The 25,568-nt window shown below is 43.4% G+C and overlaps 1 protein-coding gene across 2 annotated transcripts in view; it reads right to left on the bottom strand.

Moving 5' to 3' along the window:
- Nucleotides 1–25,568, bottom strand: part of KLHDC4 (kelch domain containing 4) — an 89,023-nt gene that overhangs the window by 29,361 nt on the left and 34,094 nt on the right. For both annotated transcript variants that reach the window (XM_044663191.1, XM_044663192.1), the window contains exon 6: nt 79–171. In XM_044663191.1, coding sequence (XP_044519126.1) covers nt 79–171 — 93 coding nt within the window. The remainder of the gene's footprint in view (nt 1–78; nt 172–25,568) is intronic.

Below are 25,568 nucleotides of genomic sequence, written 5' to 3'. Positions count from 1 at the left end.
TAGCATTGGCTCATCACAGATCACCGCGATGAGGAAACAGTCTGCTCCCAGGATGCCTCCCCAACCACCCGGACCAACCTCGTGCTCTCGTGGAATCCCCCAAAGATGATCAATTGTCTCTTCCAAGGCACCATACGATGGCCGCTGCGGCCCGAAGGCCCTCCCGGTGCCCTGAAACGCAATGATAAAGAAGGGTGAGCTCTCTTGGGAATTTGGATTACGTTTTAATGTAAATTTGGATTACGTTTTTAATGTAAATGTCTTAATATCGTATTTCACTTTCATATCATCTTCTATGTAATCCTCCGAGCACCGACACTTGGCATGGCATGATGGAGAATCAGCTTCCAAGCCAAGAAGGTGTTGCTTCTGACACACACCTGTTTCATGACCCTGGACAAGTCATCTAACCTAGGGAGGCTACATAGTATTGTGGATGGAGTGCTGAGCCTGGAGACAGAAAGACCCGAGTTCCAATCCAGCCTCACATGCGCTGTGTGAGCCCAGATAAAATCACATTGTGAAGATAAAATTAACTCTCCCTTTGTCTATTTTTAGTTAATCAAATCAAGAACTTAAAGTACCCCTTCTTAGTTCTAGCTAGCTAACCATTAGGAAGAGAGCTCGAAAGTTACTTACTAGTTCACATCCCCAAAAGCCACAAGCACTGCCCTCCTTGGCCAGTGCTAGGCAAACTGAAAGACTGCAACTGGTTTCTGTGATGAGTAGGAAATGACATGGAAAAGGGGGCTTAAAAGAAGAGACCAACATGGTTTGGGTTCTTTTTCCTTCCTTGGCTTTTGGAGAGACTCTTTCCTTGGATTCTATGTCAGTGAGTAGAGCTGAAGAGACATGCTTTTCCTTGGAGTCATTCTGCATCGGTGGAACTCTGGCTGAAGACACCACCTTCTGACTAAGGACTATCAGGACTTCCATGTGGAGATGGGGACTTGGGGAAGCCCCTGCTGGGGCCTGAGCCAGACTTCACTGGAGCAGCACTGAGGGCTGATAGGCTATACCAGGCTTTGTCTCCTTCCTATATTTCCCACTTTCACTATCTTTATCTTGTAGTAAATAAAAGCTACTAATAGTCATTTTGACTTAGGGGCTAATATTTTATAAATGGCAACCCAATCTCACTTTTTAAACTTTGTGTAGAGGGAATTTCATCCCCTCCCCCTCCTGGACTGCTGACCCAGTTCATTCCATTTTTTACATGCCAGCACTGCGTCCATGAATGTAAATAAAAGGGTGTGAGTGGAGCCCACCTGGGTCTTTTTCTCACTCTCTACTTCCTTGAGCAGGCAAGGAAGATGATGGAGAATCCTGTGGGATTCTGACATGTGGTAAGACTTAAAGACACTTTAAATCTATGCTTATCTGCTTTTTCTATTCCAAGTGATTATTAATAAACTTTATAGAAAATAAAAACTTGGAGATATTAACTTAAATTTAACAACTTTTATATTTAGTCAAGCAAATTTTAATTCTTATAGGACCTTTTAACCTCTTGGTGCTTTTGGCCAAGATGGCCCACAGATCAAATGCAGCTGATGCTTATATTTTTGTATAATAAAAATAAAACTTTATTTAAAATGTAAAAATGGACTGGGATGTGGGGGACCAGAGATGGTGTAAAAAGTGGATTTGGGAAATGTATAAAACTACATTTCCCGTGATCCAACATGGTCCAACTGGTTTCCGTTTCCGACGTCTTGACGCAGGGGAGAGCTTAAATCTAGTGGGTTAGGAGGGAGTGATCTCTCTCTTTGGCGAGTAGGCGATGGCGAGGAAACAGGAGGCAAAATGGAGGCGGCAGTTTTGAATGCTTACAAGCGCGTGGTCTAATGATTTTATCTATCAACATGGCTTTAATTAAAATACTAATTTATATATTTATACAAGCATCTATCATGCTTTAAATATTACCTTGTAATTTTACAAGAGATCTTTTTTAACCTTTACTTTAAATCCTTAAGAATTGTTGTCTTAAAGGATGAAGCTTTTAGATATTTTATTATAAGAGATATTATTGCCTTAAATGGGTAGAAGCATTCTTATCCAGGATTTTTTAAAACAGGAAGCCAAGGAGCTCCTGTATATTCTTATCTGAGGATGATTATACCAGAAGGTTTCTTTTTTAAATATCACATTTTGCTATGGAAGCAATAACAGCATTTGCCAAGGTTTAAAGTTGTAACAAGTATATAATTTTAAACATCACTGTTTATTGTTTTAAAATGTGCTATTGGAAATAATGGTACTCTATTTGAATGTGCATTGTGAATCTGCTATTTTGTAAAACCCACTTTCTCTCACAGAAAGTCTCATTTTGGGGTAACATAACCCTTCTAGTTCTAAGCTATATATATATTTTTGATTTTTAAAACATTTTTTTTAATGAGAGCAATTGATTTTTCCATTTTATCATCTTGTACTGGAAGTACATATATAATCATTATTTATCCTTTTTCTGATTCTACAGCAAATACCTGAGCCTATAGGACTGTGATTAAATGCCTCTCTGATTCCAGAAGGGAATATGAAAGCCATTAATAGTGCTAAAGAAAGCACATGGTCAGAGACTTGACTGACTTAAGATCTGCAAAATAGCAGTTCTATGCCAATACTTTAGAGCTTGGAAATTGGGTTTGAGTCCTGGAGTCCCAGACTTTTCTAAAACTTTAGAGGACGTGGGTCCCCTCGACTTAGATTCCTAGAAAGCACCTAAGATTGGTTATTTATTTGGCTCACTTCCCTAAAAAGCTGATGATAAGTCAGATCAGAGAGAGACATTTTCCTTAAGTCCTGGCCCTGGATGGGCAATTGCACACTGCTGAATTCACTTTAATTAGGCCTTCATTCAAAGGTCTAAGTTTATTTTCCCCAGATTTTTGCACATTTCATTCACAAGTTAATTTTTTCTTTTTTCTTGAATTTTATTCTTTTTATTTTGCCAATTGAATTCATATAACCCCCAGGACTCAGCCACTCATCCTGATACCCTTTTTTAGAAAAAAGGTGTGTTTAAGAATTACCTCACGGGGATATCTGTTAAGTTTTTTAAAATTCGATAATGTAAAAATATATGTATATTTATTTAACTCTTTTAGGAGTAATTTCACGGGGAATTATATAAAATCTTAGAAGAAAATGTATGTTTTGTAATCTATAATGTAAAGTTTAAATTCTTTTGAGAATAATTTCAGGATAAGGATCCTGCCATCTCCCCAGAATCCAGATGACGAACTTGTTTTGGTAAAGACACCATGAAGATGTCTGAAAAGCCTTCACTGTACCATGAAGACCAAAAATTGAACTTTGGGGTGCAGTTGATTGAACTATGGGGAGTTGAAATTGAGTTGTATGTATTGTTTTAAATTGTACACTGTTGTGCCAGTGGGGGACAGCCCCCCCAAATTGGTTTTTTGTCAATGCGTCTAATTTTAACCATTTGTTCATCTATTTCTTTTATCCCCAAAATTCCTGAAAAATTTAGAAGTTGTCTATTTTTACAGGTCCAGCGAAGAAAAAAGGACTAACCTTTTTTTTTGCCGGACCTCACGGGGAATTGTAAAAAGTGGATTTGGGAAATGTATAAAACTACATTTCCCGTGATCCAACATGGTCCAACTGGTTTCCGTTTCCGACGTCTTGACGCAGGGGAGAGCTTAAATCTAGTGGGTTAGGAGGGAGTGATCTCTCTCTTTGGCGAGTAGGCGATGGCGAGGAAACAGGAGGCAAAATGGAGGCGGCAGTTTTGAATGCTTACAAGCGCGTGGTCTAATGATTTTATCTATCAACATGGCTTTAATTAAAATACTAATTTATATATTTATACAAGCATCTATCATTTTTAATTCTTACAATGGCCCAACACCTTAGTTTGCAGGCCCTCATTCTCAGCAACCCTTTTAAGACTCAGTTCCAAAGAAGATGCCCACCTGCACGGGCAACATCCCCCTCAAGAGGTTCCCCAAACCAGTGTAATCGCTGCTCCAGACCTTCCCTGCATCCCCCCATTGGAGCACTATGAGTAGTGAGACATCAATTCACACTTGGTAAAGGTAAAGAAAGTGAATGCATGGTCCTGGATGGGCATTTTACCTCCTTAAGTCAGGAAAACCTTGGATTCAGGAAGACAAAGATCTGGGTCTAAATCCTGCCTTAAACATTTGCAAGAGATATAATCCTGAGTAAGCCACTTACCTTCTCTCAGGCCTAGCTTCCTCCTCTGTAAAATGAGGGGGATGGACTTAAGGGACTCCAATGTCCCTTCCCATTCTGGAGTTCTTAATAAACATCTGTTATCACGTGTTTTATATATCTCCTACAATTCCCTAACTTGATATCATGAAAATATTTTTTCTGTCCTCCAAAAACACTGGAAATAAAAGGATGCTCATTAACTATGAAATGGTTTAAACAAAGTATAACAAAGTCATGGAAAAGAATGTTAATTGTTCCATAAAAAATGAAGACAAAAATAATTCAGAGAAATATGGAAAGAATCAAGTGAACCGATCCAGAGTGAAGCAAACAGATGCAGAAGGCCATAATAATGAGCCAGCCTCACAAAAAGGCAACAGAATTCAGACAATAGTTGGTTTCAGTTTTGGAAAACTGATGCCAGAACTATTGGAGGAGGAAGAAGAGGAATGGGATGAGGAACTGGATAGACAGATCATTACACATGAGCAAGATTCAGGTTTCCTTACCCAGAACCATCCAGGATGGCTGCTAGAGTGGCTCCTTCTCTCAAAGGGTGGGAGTGGGGTCTATTTTGAGGAGGGGCCTACATGGCTCAGCCTCCATTCCCTTCCCAGGTGTGCTTCCTGACCTTCTGTGCTTAGATTCCATGCTCCCCTACTTCCCACTTTCCACGTTGTCTTTCTTTATTGGAATGTAAGCTCCTAGAGGGCTGGGACTGTCTTTTTGCTTGTATTTATTCCACCAGTGCTCAACACAGTGCCAGGTACATGACAAATACTTAATAAATATGGCTGCCTGCTATTTTTTTAACTGCCCACTCTATTGAGGGGGGGAAATGACACAAAGGAAGCCATACCCCAGGAAATTATTATAGTATAAAATAAATACTATCAATAAACTTTCTTTTTAAGTCCTATAATATTTACATTGAAAACGAATGTCTTCCAATCTAATTTTTTCTTAAATTTATTGAGATCTTTAATTCTCCTCTTGATTTTTCTCTCTGATTTATCTAATTCTGAAAGACAAATGGTAAGGTCATTCATAAATATTGTACTCTCTCTTTTATTTGCATTCATTAGCTTTTCCATTAAATACCGAAGTGCCATTTATATATAATATTTAAACCCCTGTTCAGGTTCACCCATCCAACAAGTGTCAGGAGGAGTATATTTAATTTGGTGAATGTACTTCATATTGATACTATTTCATTCTATGGTATCTTTAGACAGAATGTAGTTTTCTTGTTTTTCTTTCTTTGACATCATCTACTTTCTATTATTGATTTATCCAAAATCATGATTTTTTTAATCACATAAGACACAATATATTTTGTTCCAGCCTTACATTTTAATTTTGTATGTGTCTTTATGTTTTAATGTTTCTTGTCTTGGTCTGCAGCAATCTGTTGGGATTTATTTTCTTATCCACTTTGCAACTCAGTGTTCCTTTCAACAAATCCCATTTTTCCTTCTTTTAAACTGGCATTAAATCCTCTGGTTTGTTTTGCTTATGCCATACTAATCTCATCCTAGTCTCTTGTCAAGAATCAGCTCCTCCCACCCACAGGTTAACAAAATAAAGTTCCACTTTAATATTATTCTCTCTTTTTTTTTTTTAAATTTCCCTTCCACAGAATTCTTCCAATTCCTTTTCCCTATCAACACATCTCTTAGTTTGACATTTATCTGGAATGCCCTTTCTCAAAAAATGCTAATTTAATTCATTCTCTTCCTTACACCTCTTCCCTTCTAGGATACCCTAAAATATCATCTGCAATGGATGACTTCTGCACATTTCAAAAAAAATTGTGACCCTCATGCAAAACAGAGTGTCTAGAGGAAAAAAAGCTTTGTGTGTACTCCCATCCCCTTGATTCTACCTCAACTATGAGACTGATTACTGACTTCTATCCTACCTTATTTCTTTAAAGGAATTTCTTTTGTGGAGTTCTATTTCTAGAAATATTAATTCATGAAGAAAAGCAGTTTGGTGAGGTAGAAGCATTCTGTATTAACAATCAAAAGGACTGGGCTTAAATTCATACTATCCCATTCATTACCTATACAAATAGGGTGAGCCAGGCCTCTCATGGATCTTAGTTCCTGGAGACCTAGAATCCTCTGGGCCTATGGTCTTGCTCAAATAAGACATGTTACATGGTCCAGAGAAGTATATCCCCTGTCCAAGGAACAGAGTTCCTTTAAGTATCCTTTCTATTCAGATGTAATGTAGTATAAGGTCAAAATCCCTAAAAACACCCTCTGACCTCTTGAGAAATATATTTTGGGATTTATGACCAAACGAGAGAGCACATTATAAGATATAAAATGGATAATTTTGATTATATTAAATTAAAAAGAAGGTTTGCGTATGTGTGTATGTATGTATGTATAAACCAAGATTAGAAGACAGCAGAAAGCTGGGAGAAATTTTTTTACATTAAGTTATCTTTGATAAAGGTCTCATTTCTCAAATACATAGAGAACTAAGTCAAATTTACAAAAATATAAGCCATTCTCCAATTGATAAATGATCTAAGGACAGGAATATGCCCTAGAAATAAAAGCTATCTAGAGTCATATGCAAAAATGCTCTAAAAGAAATGCAAATTAAAACGATTCTGAGGTACCACCTTACACCAATCAGATTGGTCAATATGACAGAAAAGGAAAACAATAAATGTTGGTTGGGGATGTAGGAAAACTGGGACACTTAATGCACTGTAGGTAGAGTTTTGATCTGATCCAAGCATTCTGGAAAGCCATTCAGGACTATACACAAAAGGCTTTAAAACTTTTGATCCAGCAATAATATTAGCATACTAGGTCTGTATCCCAAAGAGATTTTTAAAAAAAGGAGACAGGATCTATTTTTGCCAAATTATTTATTGCAGCTCTTTTTGGGGTAACAAAAAAACTGGAAATTGACAGTAGCTCCATCAATTGGAATATGGCTGAATAAGCTGTGGTATATGACAGTGATGGAAAATTATTGTGCTGTAAGAGACAAGCAGGACAATTTTGGAAAAAACCTGGAAAGGTTTACATGAATTGATGCAAAGTGAAGTAAGCAAAACATTGTAAATAGTAACAGCAACATAGTGATCCAAAACAATCTCAGATTCATGAAAAGTGCCCTTTGCTTTCAAGTTAAAGAACTGACAGAGACTGAATGCAGGCAAAAGCATACTATATTTCACTTTCTTCTTTATTTCTTTTTCTTTTTGGTTTCACATCTCTTCCACAGAATAACTTATATGGAAAAAACTATTAAATGATTGCACATGTAAAATCTATATCAGATTGCTTACTGTCTTGTGGGGGAAGGGAAGTGAGGGTGGGAAGGAGGTAGAGAATTTGAACTGAAAAAAACTTTTTAAAAAATGTTAAAATTTTTTTGCATGTAATTGGGGAAAAATAAAATACTACTATTAAAAATGTATTTGGGAGCTAAGAACATGAGGTTTAGAAGTAGGGAGACATATTGATCCCCACCTGGCCCTACCTTATTGGAGGCCCTCTTGCCTAGGAAGGCAAATGTACTTGTTCACAAGAGTACATTTTGGTGCTCAGGGTCCCTTTTGAAAACTCTTGGTCCCAGTGGTCATGCCCCAAGGATATTAATTAACAAATGCTAGAATATGCTTTCTAGTCCATGAAATACTAATTCTACAACTCATTCCTTTCTTAACCAACTTTTTTTTTTTTAAACCCTTGTACTTCGGTGTATTTTCTCATAGGTGGAAGAGTGGTAAGGGTGGGCAATGGGGGTCAAGTGACTTGCCCAGGGTCACACAGCTGGAAGTGGCTGAGGCCGGGTTTGAAACTAGGACCTCCTGTCTCTAGGCCTGACTCTCACTCCACTGAGCTACCCAGCTGCCCCCTTAACCAACTTCTTTTTGAAATAATCCTGAAATGCTTTGCTCTCTCAATGGCCCTCAAGCAAGATGAGAATTGGGGGTAGGGAACAGCTAAGTGTAGCCTGGGAAAAGGGATTGTTTTTTTGTATGAAATGAACCCCTTAGCCAGTATGGTGAATTCAGCTTCTTAATAAGGTTTTAAAATGCATTTTTAAAAATATGTAGGAAAACTATTGTTTCAATATCAAAAAATTCTTTATAAAAGCCCTACCTTGAAGGTATATAAAGAATGTGTTTATTGCTTAGTCCGTTCTTATTATATGGATGTATCTGCTTTCCTTAACTTTGCTTTACCTAATGAACCTGCAAACCAAATGTCCTGATGATTATAAAATAAATGACTTAAATTATTCTCCCTTTGGCTGAAAGTCCAACTTTTTTCATTAAAGATTTCTGTTGATGTTTGGAATTGCAGGGCATTATTTTTGGGTTTTATAATGACAATTTGCTTTTTGGACTGTCTTATTCTCATTTTTCTTTTCAGTCCTTATAGATGATAGTCTTGGACAACGGGAACAACCTTTCTTTGAAATCTTAAGGGATTCCTTTAAGCAACGTTTAATGCTGAAATTCTGGTGCTTAACAACAACATAACTGGGTGGGTTAAACTTAGATTTATATACATTGGATTCTACCAAACTGTACTTTGCTTGGCTTCCAATACATCTGGATATTTTCTTAAAAGAGTTCCTCAAGTGCAGGCTTTTGACCTCATGTTCTTATTTAAGATCCATGATTCCTAGATCAGCTCTGTGCATTCTAACTATGTGATCATTTGCTTTCATTTGTAGAAACAGCTGAGGTATTCTCCCAATCTTGTTTTTTTATCTCATTTGTGGATTTATTCTTATTCCCTAGTTCTTGATTCATCCTCTTAGACCTCTTTTTGATGCTTCTTCATTCTTTTTTTTCCCTCCTAGTCTTCTGATGTCGAGTTCATTCCTATTCTTTCTTTGTTGCTTATACTGTCCTTTTATTCTTCATTCTGACATGAGATATATGGGTTCTGACTTAGTCATCTTGCTTCAAATTTTACACTGGCTCATTATTACTTGAGTTTGATTAATGAAAGAATAAGAACTTGAAAGTTGGAAGACCCATTAGCAGCCACTGTGTCCAACCCACACAATTAAAGGGAATATTTAGTACAATATGTCCAACAAGTGGTATCTGGTCTCTGCTTGAATATCTCCAAAGAGAAAGAACCCACCATCTCCTGAGGAAGGTCATTCACCTTGTGAGTGACTCCATTTTCCTCCTGACATAAAGTCTAGAAATTCTTCTTTGTACCTTTCACCATTGATGCTGCTAGTTCTGCTCCATAGGACCAAAAAGAAATAGTCAAATCCCTCCTCTATGTAACAATCCTTCAAATGCTTGGAGTAAATTGTAGCACACCATTCTGAGTCTGTTCTCTAAGGAAATAAAAATGCTGGGCTTCTACAAAAGATCTACCACCAACTCAAGGCTTTTCACCATCCCGATTGCTCCTCTGGACACTCTAATTGACCAATGTCCTTCTTAAATTATGGTGCCCAGAACTAAACCCAATACTTTAGAGCAGGTTGGTCTGACTGAGGGCAGAGTTCTAGGGAACGACAATCTTCCTATTCCTGGAAGCGAAGACCCTTTTTATGCAGTCCAAGGTCCCATCACCTTGTTTTCAGAGCCCACATCACACTGCTGACTCATATTAGGTTTATAATCCTCTAATCCCCTCATACTATTTTGAACTGTTGCTGTCTACCTAACCACGACTCCTTCACCTTATACATGTAAAGTGGATTCTTTCTGTACCAAAGTGCATTTATTCCTATTGGATTTAATCTACTAAATTCAGCCCAATGCCCTAGCCTTGTCATCTACAGTTAGCTGACCCTCTTAACTTTGTGATATTTGCAAATTTGATGGCGATCACTGCATCTATGCCTTTAATCAAGTCCTCGATATGAAACAGCCAGAGACTAAGCACATATTCCCGGGGTAATCCACCAAAGACTTGCTCCCATATTGAAATGGATCCATTTAACAATGAGCCAGAGTGTGCACGACCCCTCTGAGTGCAACATCACCAAAGCCATTTCTCCATCTTTCCCAGCATTCCCTTCATCTACTAGTTCAGTAATCCTAACCAAAAAGGAAATGAGGTTTGGCATGATCTATTGTTGAAGATGCCATGCTGGCTCTCTGTTCTCAACACTTTCCTGCTGAGATGGCCACCATCTAGATTGCTGCCAAGTGATCTGTTCTGGAATCTTCCCAAGAAGTTAAGTTCACTGGCCCATAGTTTACAGACTTTGTTCTCTGACCTTTTTTGAAAATTGGAACATTTGTCCTTTTCCAATCTTATGGTCCCTCTCCTGTTTTGCCATTACCTTCAAAACAGCCCAGCACTGACATCTGCCAGTTGTTTTAGGATTCAAGGATAGTTCACCTGGGTACCTGAATCCATCAAGGGAGCCTTGGTGTTCCCTTACTTATCTTGAATAAGACTCCCAACAAAAGGATCATGTCTCTCTAAGACAACTAAATACTATTTAAAAAACTACCCCAACAGTCTCCTTGAGGTAGATATTAGGTGCTCCTTGACAGCAGCATTATGAAAAAAATTTCACTGCATTATTACTTCTGAATGAAATTTATTTATTTTTCCTAGCTACTTAAGCCCTGGATGAATAACAAGGCCAGTAGCAAGTTTTCAGATTTGTATTTGTATTCATCTCATATCCAGAAATGACAACAGATAAATTTGATGCAAGGACTTTCCAGGATCCAGGTTAAGTGAGCAACAGGAAATTTCAAAACAATATTTAAAAATTAATGGTATATATATTTTCAGAATGTAAGGTACTTAAAATGTGCCTCATTATAGCCGGAAATTTGGGGCAAATAGCATGAATAATTTAATCTTTTGTGAAAGAACTATGTGAAAAACTCTAAGATTAGGTGACAACCTCTGAGACATTATTATTATTAATGCTTTTCCCTAATAAACTCCACAAGCTGCCTTGGGCCCTTACAGCAAAAGTTCTTATTTTATATTACGTTCTTTTTCCTCAGCTTCTCATCAAAATTAGGTCCTTTAACGAAATCATGTTTTCATATCAAATTATTCAAAGGTCAGGCTCCAATGTTTAAGTCTCCTAATTTTTCCTTCTGAAGACAATCTTAACCCTCTTTCAGCAGAATAGGAAAAGGTGTGCAAACTACTACTTCCCACATGCATTCTTATTTTCAAAGATAAACTAAAAAGAACAATTTTACATTCAAAATATGCTCAACAGATACTGTAACTAATAAGGATGCATACATGAGGAGGGGGAGATACTACACCATTTTTACAAAAATGCCAATACTATAGGACTAAACAGGAATCCATTAGCTTGAACGGTATAGAAATAATTATAAAGTGTGCTGAGCCAGATATCTAAGAAAGGATGAGTGTCACATACCTAGTGAGCAATCAATGAATAGCAATAGACAATTGAATATAAGAAAAACAAAACCCATTTACAGATTACACACACACACTCAAAACAAATTTCTACCTTGATCGCGACCAAAACAAAACCTCTCTCATTCTGCATGATGAGTCCTTCACCTCTCAAAGTGGGCAGCATCAACTAATCAATACATGTTTATGAAGAACCTACTGAGCCAGGCACTATGTTGGGCACCAGATACAAAATGAGGCAAAAGAAGCTCCTAACCGAACAAGGAAGACAAGTAAACAAACACGTACGACAAGCCTAGACAGGAGGGACAGGAAATAATGAATAGAGGGGAGACACTAGCCTTCCAGGGATGGGGAAGGCTGCTCATGGACGGTGGAATTTAGCTGGGAAGGACAAGAAGCCAGGGAGGGAGGGAGTTGGAGTGGAGGAGGGAGAGCATTCCAGGCGTGGGGACGGTGAAGAAAGAGCGCCTGGAGCTCAGGCTCTCATTTGGGGGACAGCCAGGAAGCCAGTCACCGGACTGAAGAAGATGGAGGAGGGAGGAAGGTGTAAGAAGGCTGGAAAGGTAGCACCAGGCTGGGTTATGATGGGCTTTGAATGCCAAACAACTTTGTGTCTGGCTGGGAGAGAGGGAGCTGCTGGAGTTTTGTTGGTGGGGAGGAGGAGGTGTGACAAAATCAGACCTGAGCTTTAGGAAAATCATTACAGTGGCTGAATGGACTAGAATGGGGAGAGCCTAGAGGCAGGCAGGTCAGTGATCCCGGACAAGTCACCAACGGCCAATTGCCTTATTTCTTCAGCTGTAAAATGGGGACAATAGGATCACCTACCTCCTCCCCAGGCTTTTGTGAGAATCAAGTGACATCATATTTGTAAAATGCTTACTACAATGCCCGGCATATAGTGGGTACTACATCAATGTTAGCTATTATTAATTTTTTTATTACTCAGTTTTGTTGAGCAAGTTATTCTTGGGTATAACCCCATCTCCTGGGCCTTCTGGAGTATCGTATTCTAAGGTCTCCCCTGCTTTATAATGACGGCTGCTTAACTTGTGTATGACCCTGAGGTTCATCGGTACCTGAACTCTTTCTAGCTATCTGCAGTATTTTCCCCCCCTTTGACCTAGAAACTGCATTTCGGCTCTTGATTTTCCTGGGAGTTTACAGTTAGGGTTTCCTATGAGGGGGATGGTTGGTAGATTTTTTCTATTTCCACTTTGCCTTCTGCTTCTAAGAGATATGGGCAATTTTCCTTTATGATGTGTAGGCTCTTTTTTTTCCCCCTGATCAAGGCATTCAAGTAGTCCAATGATTCTTAAAATTTTCCTCCTGCATCCATATTCCAGGTCAGCTGTTTTTGTTCTATACTCTTCTATTTTTTTAGCCTTCGGATTTTGTTTCAATTTTTCTTGTTGCCCCATGGGAGTCACTAGCTTCTATTTGGTCCATTCTCATTTTCAGGGAGTCTGTTGCTTGGGCAAGGTTTTGTACCTCTTGTGCCAACTAAATTCCCTTTTCAATTCTTTCTTCACACATCTCTCACTTCTTTTCCAATTTCTTGTTTGAAATCTAATTCAATTTATAAATTATATTTTAAACTTTTGCTTCAACTCCTCTATGAATTCTGAGTTTGTGCCAAAATGGCAAATTGTGGTGGGTTTATTTTTTTGGTTGCTCATTCTTCCAACTTACTTCCTGGCTCTGGATTTGGTATTAGGGTTGGCCTCTACCACATTTTTGGAGGGACCTGCTTTACTGGGGCATTGAGTGCTGTGTCAGTTCAAGATTGCAGGAAAGGCTGAGGATAGGTAGGCTTTCGGGGCTCCCAAAGTAGTCTGATCCCAGGCAAAGTCTGGTCTCCAGCCCTGGCCTGGTCCGAGCTCTGCAAGTCCCTGACCTGGGTTTGAGTCAGCAAGAATAGATGCTGCTGGACTCAGAGGGGCAGAATCGTAGGATGCCCTTCAGTCTGAGACTTCAGCATGGGACAGAAGCTGGAAGTGAGACCTTGCTCTGAGTCCAGCGTCTGAACCAAACTACAGCATCTGGCTTCTGAACCTCCTCCCTTTTCATTTGGTACAAGGGCCGGGTTTGCTCAGGGCCTCCCATCCTTGCAAGTCCTATCCCTGCCTGGAGCTGTCCTGGAGTGAGTTCGAGGGGGGTCCAGGCTGGGACCTCTTCAAACTTTGGGACATGGCCTTTCTCTGAACCCTTTTCATTTAGGGCACAAAGTACTTTTGATCCAGACCCTCAGTTCCTAAGAAAATCTAACAGAAATGATAAACAAAGCCTATCAAGTTTCTTTTAGGCCCGTTGACACCATTATTTTAGGTTCATGGTAACCAGTATAGCTGGGGAAGAGCAGAATCTGGGAAAACGAAGCCATCATTCCTAAATTCACATACATAAAAAATGCAAAGTTTGTTCAAACAAGAGAAGCCAACAGAGAGCTCCTGCATTTTTCAGTGTTAGCTCTTGATTATTTCACATTTTATTCAATTTATTTATACAATGTAGGACATAATGTGGCCTACTCTCATGCTTAAGAGAATCCTGAAACAAAACTCCTATGGATGCCTCCATAGAGTTGGCTTTCTGTTCTAGGAAGGTAGCAGTCTATATCTGGTCTATTTAATTTCTTTTTCAGGTTGAAGTGACCTAGGCCCAGGATTCAGTAGAATATCATAGCTTATGAAAAGATCACATATTCCATGTCACTCCTTATAAATCTAAGTGGTGTGAACAAAAAGAAAGCTTGGGGATGGATTTCAAGTCCTGTTTTCAATCATCAAGTCTTTAGGGAAGATTTTTTGGAAGCTGAAATGAGAAATTTAGAAGAACAAAGTAGAAGAACAAAGGGATGTGGTGGTTATTTACGCTATTAATAATTCTGTTAGTTCTGTCTTCTATGTAGTCATCCATGGTGAAAAACAAAGACTAAAGAGGCTTTGAAAAGCTTTCTTCCTCCAATTAGCATTATCTAATTTTTCAAAGCTGTTATTGTTATAGTTTCAAAGCATGTATTTACGGTGTCCCCAAATAAAAGTTGGCTGCATTAATTCAAAGAATTCTCCAATCTGTGCAGAGTGAACTTTTCAATCAAACAGGTTAAAAAGCTGTGCAGAGTCCTAGGCAGCCATCGGTGATGATAGATGGTGGTAGTGGTATAGGTAACAGGAAAAGGGACAGAGGGAGGGAGGGAAGGAGAGAGGGAAGGGAAGAAAGGAGGAGGGAGAGGGAAAGAAGAAAGGAGAGAGAGAGAGAGAGAAAGAGAGAGAGAGAGAGAGAGAGAGGGAGAAAGGGAGGGAGAGAGAGCACAAACTTGGCTTTGGAGAGGAGCTCCAAGAAGGCTCTCTGCACTGGCACCGCTGGTTACTGGCATGGATTAGTATAAAATATCAGCCTTTCTTGATCTGTGGAGATGGTTTTGCTGACATTTTATTTTTTCTTCATAATTTTGCATTAAAAGAAATGAGTTTCTGGCAGGGGGAAGGAAAAGGGATGCACTGGGAAATGTAGGTGGTGTAAAAACAAAAGATAACTAAGCATATTTTATTTTTTAAATAGTCCAGAATTATAAATCAGTCAAAGGTTCTGTGATTATTTTAAAATTTTTAATATTTTGTTTTTCCCCCAATTCCATGGAAAAATTTTTTTAACCTATGGTTGGTTGTTTTTTTTTTTTTTAAACTTTGAACCTCAAATTCTCTCCCTCGCTTTCTCTCCTCCCAGGTTTTCTGACTATTAACAATAGGCATGCCTATGTGTGTATGTGGAAAATTACTTTTTTCAAAAAGACTTTTGTGAAGCATTAGACATGGTAGGTATAGAATTTCATCCCCCAAAGTAAAATGATGCTCTCTTAAAGGGCAGAAAACAAGAGCCCAGAGCCATGAGTTCCAGGGCTGTGTAGTCCAATTACCTACTGATTAGAACAAAGGTCAAACTGCAGCCAACCGGAAGAAAGGAGAGAGAAAAGCAGGCCTTAGGAGCAATGGCCCACATGGCCACAACCACCTATTTGTGTATTTACTGACAACAGCACCACCGGCCAGCAGTCGCACACCCTCACGCTTGGCTCTCCCTACATACAAACAGGGTCAGCTTCCCGTCCTCCCCACCTGGCGCTTCCCATCGGGCTGTAGGACTCGGCTCGCAGCGGCGGCGGTCCGGCCCACCTCTGCCTGGGGCTCTCCTCTAGCGCTCAGGGCAAGGTGAGGATCCCAGCCTGCACCCCCAGCTCCGAGGGGCGCCAGGCAGACCCCAAAGGGGGAGGAGCAGCCCTGAGTGGCCGCGGCGAGGGCTCCCCGAACACCCCGACATGGGGAGCGCCTGCTGGCCGCTGAGGACAGAGTAAGAAGGCTGGACTGCGGGGCCCGGCGGAGCCGTCAGGGAGGCAGCGCGCACGGCACTGTCAGCTTACCGCTCGATTCTCATACATTCCTCAACTAGCGAGAAAGGAGGGAAATGAGGCCCAAGCCTGGAGCTGTGGGCAAGAACCGAAGGGAGAGAGAGCTCACAGGGAGGAGGAAGAACAGATTTAGGAGTGAGAGAAGGAAAGAGGAGGACAAGAAAGGAGAAAAGATCATCTTTTAACAAAGGTCTCTGATAAGGGAAATAACTCAGATGCATGTGTGACGTGTATGTGCATGCACACACGACAAACACATATGTGTGCACGTGTGTGGACACAGACGTGTGTAGATACTCAAAAGCCATCACCCGACAGATAAGAAGTCAAAGACAGGAACGGTTTGAAGAACGGCAAACTGTTAGCAGTGAAGAAAGCTGTGAAGCACTCAGATGAAGAAAACACAAATCAAAACCACCCAGAGCCTCCCTTCCTGTCCAGGACTCACAAAGATGACAAGACGTGGGAAGAGTCTCTGCTGGAAGCGCAGGGCACATCAGGGCCTGTTTAGTGGGCTGCGGATGACCGCAACCGTGTTGGAAAGAAAGCAAACGGAATTTGGAACAAGCAAATAAAGTGATTAAAAAGTCCAGATGTTCTGACCCAGAGATTCCATTCCGAGGCACATCCCCCAAGGAGGCCACTGGCAGGAACAAAGTCCCGACGTCGGCACACCAAAATATTTATAGAAATACTTTTTGCAATAGCAAACAATTGGAAACCAACTCAATGCCTAGCAAGTGGGGAATGGCTAAGCAAATGTTACTACGTGAAGGTAATGGAATATTACTGTGTTGTAAGAAATGACAGATGTGATAAATACAGAGGCATCAAAAGAGCTACATGAACTAATTTAGAGTGAAGTAAGCAAAGCCGCCAAGAAATACACAAGTATAATAATGTAAATGGAAAGAATCATCACCAAAAAGAAGTCAAAAAATGAACGTTTCAAAAGTGTAAAAAACAAACACGAGGCAGCTGGGTAGCTCAGTGGATTGAGAACCAGGTCTAGAAACTGGAGGTCTTGGGTTCAAATCCGGCCTCAGACACTTCCCAGCTGTGTGACCCTGGGTGAATCACTTAACCCCATTGCCCAGCCCTTCACACTCTTCTGCCTTAGAACCAATATATAGTATTGATTCTAAGACAGAAGGGAAGGGTTTAAAAACAAAAAAGCATGGCTCAAAGGAAAAGATAGGAGAAGACTCCCTCACCCTGCCCCTCTGCAGAAGCGACAAGTCTATAATGCACATATTGTTCAGACTCTTTCAAAGTTATGCTTAGTTACTCTTTTTGTTTCTTGTCTTTAAAAAATACTATTTGCTGGGTGGTATGGCTTTCCAGCAGAAGAGAAAGATACTAGGGGAAATGAGAGTGTTGGGAAAAAAACCTATCAATAATTAATAAGTTCTAGAAACTGGGATGATGTTTCTCCTTTTTTCTCCTGTTGGTTGTCTTCCTCCTAACTTACCTCAAATACTTTGATGAATAATTTTACTTAGTCAAAATCTCTTGACTAGTTTTCTTTACATCGGTTTTATGCTTCTCTACCTCTCCGCATTTTATGAAATGTGGCTTTTCATGAGCTCGTTCTCTGGTAAATGGCGCTGCCCTTGGCAGTCCTCTCCTTGCTTGGCAAGCGGGCCAAGTGTGCCGGACTTGGTGCTGTTGAGGTTCTTCTCGTGTCTTCGATGGGCGTGTTTACCCCCTTTCCTTGACGATTCCTTGTTTAGTCTAGGGCTGGGCCATTTTCACTGCAGGCTGCATCTTTTTTACTGACCAACATCTGTTCTCAGTAAGTCACTGAATGGCCAGACTGTACAAAGTCATCGGATTCAGAGTTAACTCCCACGTCAAGAAGCAGCCTTTTATCCTGTCAAATTATAATCAATCTCTTTTTTTTTGGTGAAGTTATGACTGGGTATTCTTCTTGTCCACAGTACCTCTAGCATTTTCTTAAAGAAAGATGTTCAAGTGTAAAGCTTCAGTGGTAGTCTATAGGATTTTAGCCTCTCATTTCTTCTTCCTGAATTGTATTATGGTGTGTATGTGTGTGTGTGCATATGTGCATGTAGATGTATTTTTTTTAAATACTTACCTTTAGAAACAATACTATGTATGGACTTCAAGGCACTAGGGTGGCAAGGCATAGTAATGGGGTTAAGGGATTTGCCCAAGGTCACACAGCGAGGAAGTATCTTGAGGCCAGACTAGATTTGAACCCAGGACCTCCTATCTCTAGGTCTGGCTTTCCAATCACTGGGCTACTCAGCAGGTCTCAACTATCTAATATAGTTTTAATATGCTACCTTTAAAAATGCTGAATTACTGCATTTTACTAATATGTTTTGAAAAAAGATAGAACAAAGCCCGAGTCACTCACACCCCAAATGACCAAATCTGAATGACCCTAACAGTGGGGTTCATCGTATTCTGGTGGTTGCTGAAATACGACTTGTTTGGACACATCACCAACATGTTTTTTGTGACGATGACATCATGTTTACTAGACTCGAAAGACTGTTTTGTTCTTCCTCATGACTGCCTGAACTTCAGAGTAACCTGCCATGGCAGAACAGCGCCGGCTTTATGGCCGGAGTGACAAAAAACATTTTGGCTCCAGACTTCACTAGACTCATCAGCTTGATTTCTCATCTCGAACCACTCGTGTTCAACGGAAAACCGGCCTCCCGTTAAGGCACTTGGGGGTCCTCTCGCCTCTCTGGAGGACACTAGATGGGGAGCCGTTCCCTGCACACTCACAGAACTTCAAATGAAAGGACTTCGTCCCTCAGAGTCTCTCCCCTAGTTCTGAGGCACAATTTTTACAAGCATAAGGAAGAAAAATGATCATCGCTTTCTGCAGCTAAAGCAGAAGCAACTCCCCTAAGAGACAAACAGAGAAGAACTGCCCAGAGACTCACAAATAAATTGGTCCCTGAGCAGATTTCAGGCTTTGGTAACTAAGAGCTCTTTTAATTATGTAATCTGAAAAAAAAAAAAAAAACCCTCCATTTCTACCCCAAGACAACATTTTAAAAAGAGCCACCGTGGACGTGGGCAGCAGCTTCCCTTCGAGGCTCCTGGGATGGATGCTGGGTGTCTGGGGAGAAGGTCGAGGAGTGAGCAGCTGTCACTAAGGGCTGGAGCCACCCCATGCAGCCCCAGGAGGGCCAGGAGCCTCCTCAGCTGACCCTTGGCAGATGGGATTCCAGGGAAAGCGATGTAAGACCGGGCAACGTGGAGGCCAAAACAAGGACCCAGGCGTTCTGCTGCGGACTAGCAAGCTACTGTGTTATTCTGATACTTTTATATTACAGAACTTCATTGTTGGGGGCAGTGAGGTGGCTCGGTGGAGAGAGAGCCAGGCCTGGAGAGGGGAGGTCCTGAGTTCAATTCTGATACTACCTAGATGTGTGATCCTGGACAAGTCACTTAACCGCCGTTAACCAGTCCATAACAATCCTCCCCCTTCAAACCAAGACACAGTATGGATTCCAAGACGGAAAAAAGGGATGTTTAAAAAACAAAACAAAACTTCACTGCTATGGATGTTCCCTCGCCCTAGCCCAGGGAGGCTTCATCAGGGAGTCCATGAGCTTTATCGTTTTAACACCCACTTCAACATGACTGCTTTTCTTTGGGGTCTCCTTTAATTTTATGCATTTGGAAACCTTCTGAGAAGGGGCCCCAGGCTTCCCCAGACTCCCCCAGGGGGTGGCTCAGGAAGGCCCAAACTGGCCAAAGCCTCAGGAGAGGGTCCTGGATGTTGTCCCTGAAACACTCACCTGCCGTCGGCCTCCCAACCACCCTCTGGGGCTCAGACGGGGCCTGGCGGGCTCGGCCTGGGGGGACTGGCTAGCCTGGGGGGACTTCCAGGGTCTCTGAAGGAAGTTGCCCGTGAAGGCTCCTGGGACGAAAGCCCAGACGGTGGCTTATTAAACTGGCAAGTGACCCAAAAATACGAGACGACCATCAAGACCCCCAGAAAAGTCTGGCTGGGGAGAAGCCTCAGAGGAGATGCGACGACGCTGCCCCCGACAGAGGTTCTGGGCGGCCCGGAGAAGGCTCGGCCAGAGCCCAGGCGACTCCGACTGAATCCAGCGCAGTCCAGAGCAGCGACGTATCCGCACTCAGAGTGTCATCCAGGGCAGGGTAGCTGCCCCGAATAAACTATCAGGGACAGCCCGGGGCCGTGCGGGGCTGGCAGAAGGCCTGCTACTAGTCTCCAAGGTGAAAAGTGAGTGGATGCCTGCGGCAGGCAGAGAGGGCACCAGGAGACAAACGGGCATGGCGGGGGGCATGGCGGGGGCACGGCGGGGGGGCGGCAGGACCAAAGGACCAAAGCGCCATGCACAGAGAGCACTGGGGGAGAAGGGAAGGCAGACAGACGCGCCAGGGAGGGACGGCACAAAGCTTCCTGGAGGAGGCGAGAAGAAGCCGGACCGACTTCCCACGGTCAGTCCAAAGGCCGAGGCGGGCTCTCCAGCACGGCCTGAAGGACTAGCCGCATCCCCGCGGACACGGAAATCCATTCGGGAAGTGCTCTCATGTTCCACCAGAGAGTGCCAGGCCTGTGGTCAGCGAGACCCGAGTTCAAATCCAGCCTCAGATACTCACCAGCCGTGAAGCCCTAGACAAGTCACTGAACTCCTGCCGGCTCAGTTTCCTCATCTGTAAAATGGGGATAATGGCTGCACCTGCCTCACAGGGCTACTCAAGGATCCAAGGCAGGAGTAACCACGAAGCACACCATCATCGTCATGGGAACCCGAGAAGCTCAGTAGAGATGCCCGCCATTATTCATGGGCCGTCCGATGCTGAGCTGCCCCACACAACCCCTTCCAGGAACTACGCCTCCTGGGGACGGGCAAGAAAGTCCTCCCAGGAAAGATGTGCCCGACGACCCAACGGCCAGCATCTGAGAGTCTGAGTGGAAGCAAAGAACAAGCCAGCATGCGCCCCAGAGGCCCCCGACGCTTGGCTTCCCCAGATGGGGCTCCGGCGCATCAACAATTCTATGGCTTAGTTGGACTTCCCCGCTGAGTCAGCGACCATCACACAGTGAACTCTTGTTGTGGCAGCAGCCAAGTGCTATTGTGTTTGGTAACTAAAAAAGGGAGAATTTTGCTATAAAAAGATTACATCTCCCTCTACTCCCCCTCCAGAAAAAAACAAAACCACCAAAAAGCCAGTTTATATTTGAAATTCCTTGAGGCTTTTCAACTGCCATCACTCCTAAATGTAGTCGTTAAAAATTAATGTATCCCACTCAGCAAGAGGCCTTTATGCACAGCACAAAAATACATGGGCAATACTGGGGAGTGGGGCTTTCAGCAGGAAAGGCGTGGCATGGCGTGGTGTGGCAGCAGGCAAGGCCGCCACTCGGAGGGCGCTTCCCCAGCCCCAGGGAGGTGCCCTCAGCCTCCTCCCAGCGGGCCTTGGGACACTGGGAGACGATGTCTGACTCGGCTGTCACTCTCTCTCCCAGAGTCATCCCAGTCCGGGGGCAGGACAAGGATCGGGCGTCCAGGGATGGATGGAGAGGCGCCAGGAAGCCGCAACATCTTCCACACAGGCCGGAGCCGAGAGATCCCCAGCACCTCCGCCGGCTGCCTCTGGGGCCATTGGAGAAGCCTCTTCTCCGCCCCACGAGGGATTCACCGGGGGGTTGGGGCCTGTTGGAGACCCTCAGCTGGGGTCAGCCCGTCTGTGGAGACAGCTTGACCAGGGGCAGGAGGCGTTCCCGCAGGACAAGCCCCTCTTCTGGGAGGATCTGTGAGTCCCTCTCAGGGCTGCTTGTCCACCCAGCTCCCACTTGTGGCTCCCCAGCGGCCACACGCAAGGCTCTGCAGTAACCCCGTAGCAAGTGCCCCGAGAGCCTTCCCTGACAAGGCTGGGGTTTCCACGCCACGCCAGCCCACAGAATACGAAGTGGCAAGAGTGTGCCAGGTGAGAAGGGATGACTAGAAAGAGCGCGCTCCCCCCCCAAAGAAGGGTCCTCATGTGGATATGACTGAGAAGGAATTTCAAAAAACGAACCCTTCTCTTTTCCATCACGCTAAGCTGGGACTCTACCCAGCCCCAAGCCCACAGCTACTTATCGAGTGCCAGCCAAATTCAAGCCCTCGAAGCTGACGGGGTGCTCGGGGCAGACTGGCACCTTTCGGGGCTGCTCTTCACCTCTGCTTTCTGCCCCCTGCGGCTCTGAGAAGCGGTGCCACGTGCAGGGGCCGTATCCCAGGAAAATCTCCTCAGCAGATGGGCTACACCAGGCTGAGGTCATCAACGGGCCTCCGACCCACTGGGGAACTAGGGGTGTCCAGTCCAAGCAGGGGAAGACGCCCCCTGGTGCAAGAGGAGAGCAGTTTGTCCCGAGAGTGAGGAAGGCGGCTGAGCATGCCCCACGGAGCCCCTGGAGCTCGCTCAGACTTGGAAGATGCCACAGTCAGCATCGGCTGTCCTGCATTCCGTCCTGCCTCTGGACTTGGGTGGTTCTGGACGAGAGCATGCAGCTGATGCCTTGGGGTCATCCACACTTGGGTCAAGCCATCACCACTCAGGTCTTCGGCCCTCTTCCAAGAGGAAGGACAAACCACAACGGCGATGGGCCGTCAGCAGGACATCTCTCAAGCCCGTGTCTAAACCCTGAAACAGGGCCCGTGAGGATAAGGACCGAAGGCAGGGCTCCAACGGAAAAGAAATCCCTTCTGGATCTGCAGCACTCAGCCCGCCTGCCCTAGCCATGTGGTCTCTACGGCACGTCAGAGGAGAAAAGGGAGCGATGGGGAGTCCCTGCCCTGCCCGTGCCAGGCTGGCCACCCAAAGACACACCAAGGAGCCCCTGCCCTGCCCGTGCCAGGCTTGTGTAATGCAGAGATGCAATCAAGGCTTTTACCCTTGCAAAACTTTACTGTAGAACTTCTGGCAGTTGACCAGCCTTAGAACTCTGACAAAGTTCAGTTGGTCCCAGAAGCTTGTGAAGAGTGGAGGGGCGAACTGGGCTCTGCCTTCAAGCTGAAACCTTGCCTTGAATCTGTGCTTTTGTCTTTGACATTTGGAGCTTAGCTAACTTCTCTGGACCTCCCTGATCTTCCCTATATCATCCCCTATTACCTTCCTGATTTCCTGTGGGCTTTAGGAGAAGGGTGGATTTTTGGGTTGTAGCAATTAGACTTTGAGGATTTAGTTCCCCATAGACAAGTAGGGCTTACCCTTGAAACAAACTATCCTTTGCTTCATTGTTTTAGTACTTCCTAACCTCAAGGGCAGCCAAACTTTCCTGGCTGAGAGAGAGCAGGATCTCTCTCTTCAGTCCAAGCCATTCCTGTGACCCTCCCCGACCTGGAGTTTTCCCTAGCGGCTGTTAGGGAAACCTTGTACCCCTCTCTCCTTGATAATCAACCCTGAAACTTTAATAAACCCCTTTGTTACCTATTCAAACCCTTTATTAAATCATTGGCTCGAGGATAAGTGAGAGTTGAAGGAGGAAAGGAATTATTCTATTTTCCTGAGAGAAGCTGGAGGCGTCCATCTTGGGAGGAAGTAGTTGTCTATACTTCCTCCTGGAAACCCTTCAGTTTCACTAACAGGGAGGAGCCTCAGGACTCCTTCTTGGTGGACTTGAGAAACTGACTAGAAAGCCCTCTAGTCAGGTTCAAACCACTTCTGACTGGCCCTAACCTTTGTGTCAGTAGAAATACCATTTTCCCTGGAAGAGTCCAGCCTTCCTTCCTTCCCAATAACCTCTGTCTCTAGTCTGAGGGTCTCCCTGTTGCAGCTGCCTCCCCTAATTACCTCATCATCTCCCTTACCATTCATTATACTGCCTTGTCCTCTATTTCCCTAAACTCAGCCATTCCCTTACATCTCTCCTTACCACCTCAATCCACTATTGCTCCCTCCTTTCCCACCAAAGGACCTAAACCCCTCTATTTACCCCTTTATTTACTTTTTATTATACTCTCCACCCAAAGACACACTAAGGAGCCCCGGCCCACAGAGAGCTGAGGTGATGGCTCAGAGTGGGGACAGGAGAGGGAGGAGGCTAGAAGATCAGGAGAGGCCTCGTGCAGGCGGTGGTGCCTGTCAAGGAGCTGAGGACTCTCAAAGGAGGAAAGGAGGGAACATCCATCACACAAGGAGCCAGGAGAAGGTCGTGTCTTGGCAGAGTGCAGGAGGGGAAGTCTAAGGAGGCTGGGAAGACACACGGAGGAAGCCTGGGAAGGCTTTAGCAGCAGAAGAGGTCTGGGATGAAGCACAGAACTGTGGAAGATGGCTGCAGGGGATGACCACTGAAGAGGCAATCTGGGCACGGGGATAAGGGGGCCTGAACTAAGTAAGGGCAGGGCCAAAAGGGTGGAGAAAACTGGTCCGATGGGAGAGAAGGCAGGAAGATACTGCCTGGATATTTGGGGTGAGGGAGACTGAGAAGCCCACCTAGATAATGACAAAATGATAGACCTGGAAGACTGGGGAGTACCTTCAACAGGAAGTTTGGGGGGGAAGGGGGAGAGACAGAGAAAAGATAATAAGGTCTATGTTATACATGCTGAGTTTCCATTTTGATGGATCAGGCAACCGATAAAGTGGGATGAAGGCTCCAGAGAGAGCCAGGCTGGACAAACTAATTTGGAAGTCAGCTGCATATGCGAACATGTAAAACCAGTAAGAACTAAGGAGAGAAAGAGGCAGAGAGAGAGAGAGGAAGATCAGGGGGCTGAGGACAGAACCAGCAGGAGACAGACTTGGTAGTATTTCGATAGGCATGAAATTAATTAGGAGCAAGTAGGTGTCACAAATGCCCAGAGAGGCCTCCAATAGAGCCAAACTCATCAGATAAGTCAAGAAGGAGATGTTAAAAATGATTTTAGATCATTTTAGATCAATGGATCTAGCAATTAAGAGAACACCGAGGGGTGAGAGGTGGCTCAGTGGAGAGCCAGGCCAGGAGACTGAAGGTCGCAGATGCTTCCTAGCTGTGTGACCCTGGGAAAGTCAACTGAACCCCCATTGCTTAGCCCTTAGAGTTCCTTTGCCTTGGACCTTATACTTTCATCAGCCCTAAGATAGAAGAGAAAGAAAAAGAGAAAGAATAAAGAAAAAAGTGGGGGAGGTAGAGATGTAGGAGACTTGAGAAAAGAAAAGAATGCTTAGATAATTTTTTTTGGGGGGGAATGAGTTAGGGAATCAATTAGGGAAGAATAAAAGGATGGCCTTACTACTGTGAGACCAGTTGAATAATGTAAATTTATAATGTACCCAATGAGTATACTTTTATGGTTTCCTATAGGACTGTATGTATGGCATGTCAAAAATAGCAAAGTGGAAGATATGAATAGGAGTGGAGTAACTAGATGGTGAGAGTAATCTAAGGCTGAACACTGGTAAGACATGAGAAGTTATAAGACAAGGGAGCAAAGGATTCCAGAATACCTGTGGAATCTCTCTCTCTCTCTCTCTCTCTCTTTCTCTCTCTCTCTGAGAACAGCTAATAATTTCTTTCTATCTTTAAACTCTGGCCTTCCACCTTAGAATCAATACTATGTAATTGGTTCCAAGGCAGAAGG

This window comes from Gracilinanus agilis, chromosome 2 (genome assembly GCF_016433145.1).
Source record: "Gracilinanus agilis isolate LMUSP501 chromosome 2, AgileGrace, whole genome shotgun sequence".
NCBI classification, from domain to species: Eukaryota; Metazoa; Chordata; class Mammalia; order Didelphimorphia; family Didelphidae; genus Gracilinanus; species Gracilinanus agilis.
The sequence above is the reverse complement of the archived record's forward strand: the minus strand, read 5'-3'. Positions and strand labels throughout refer to the sequence as shown.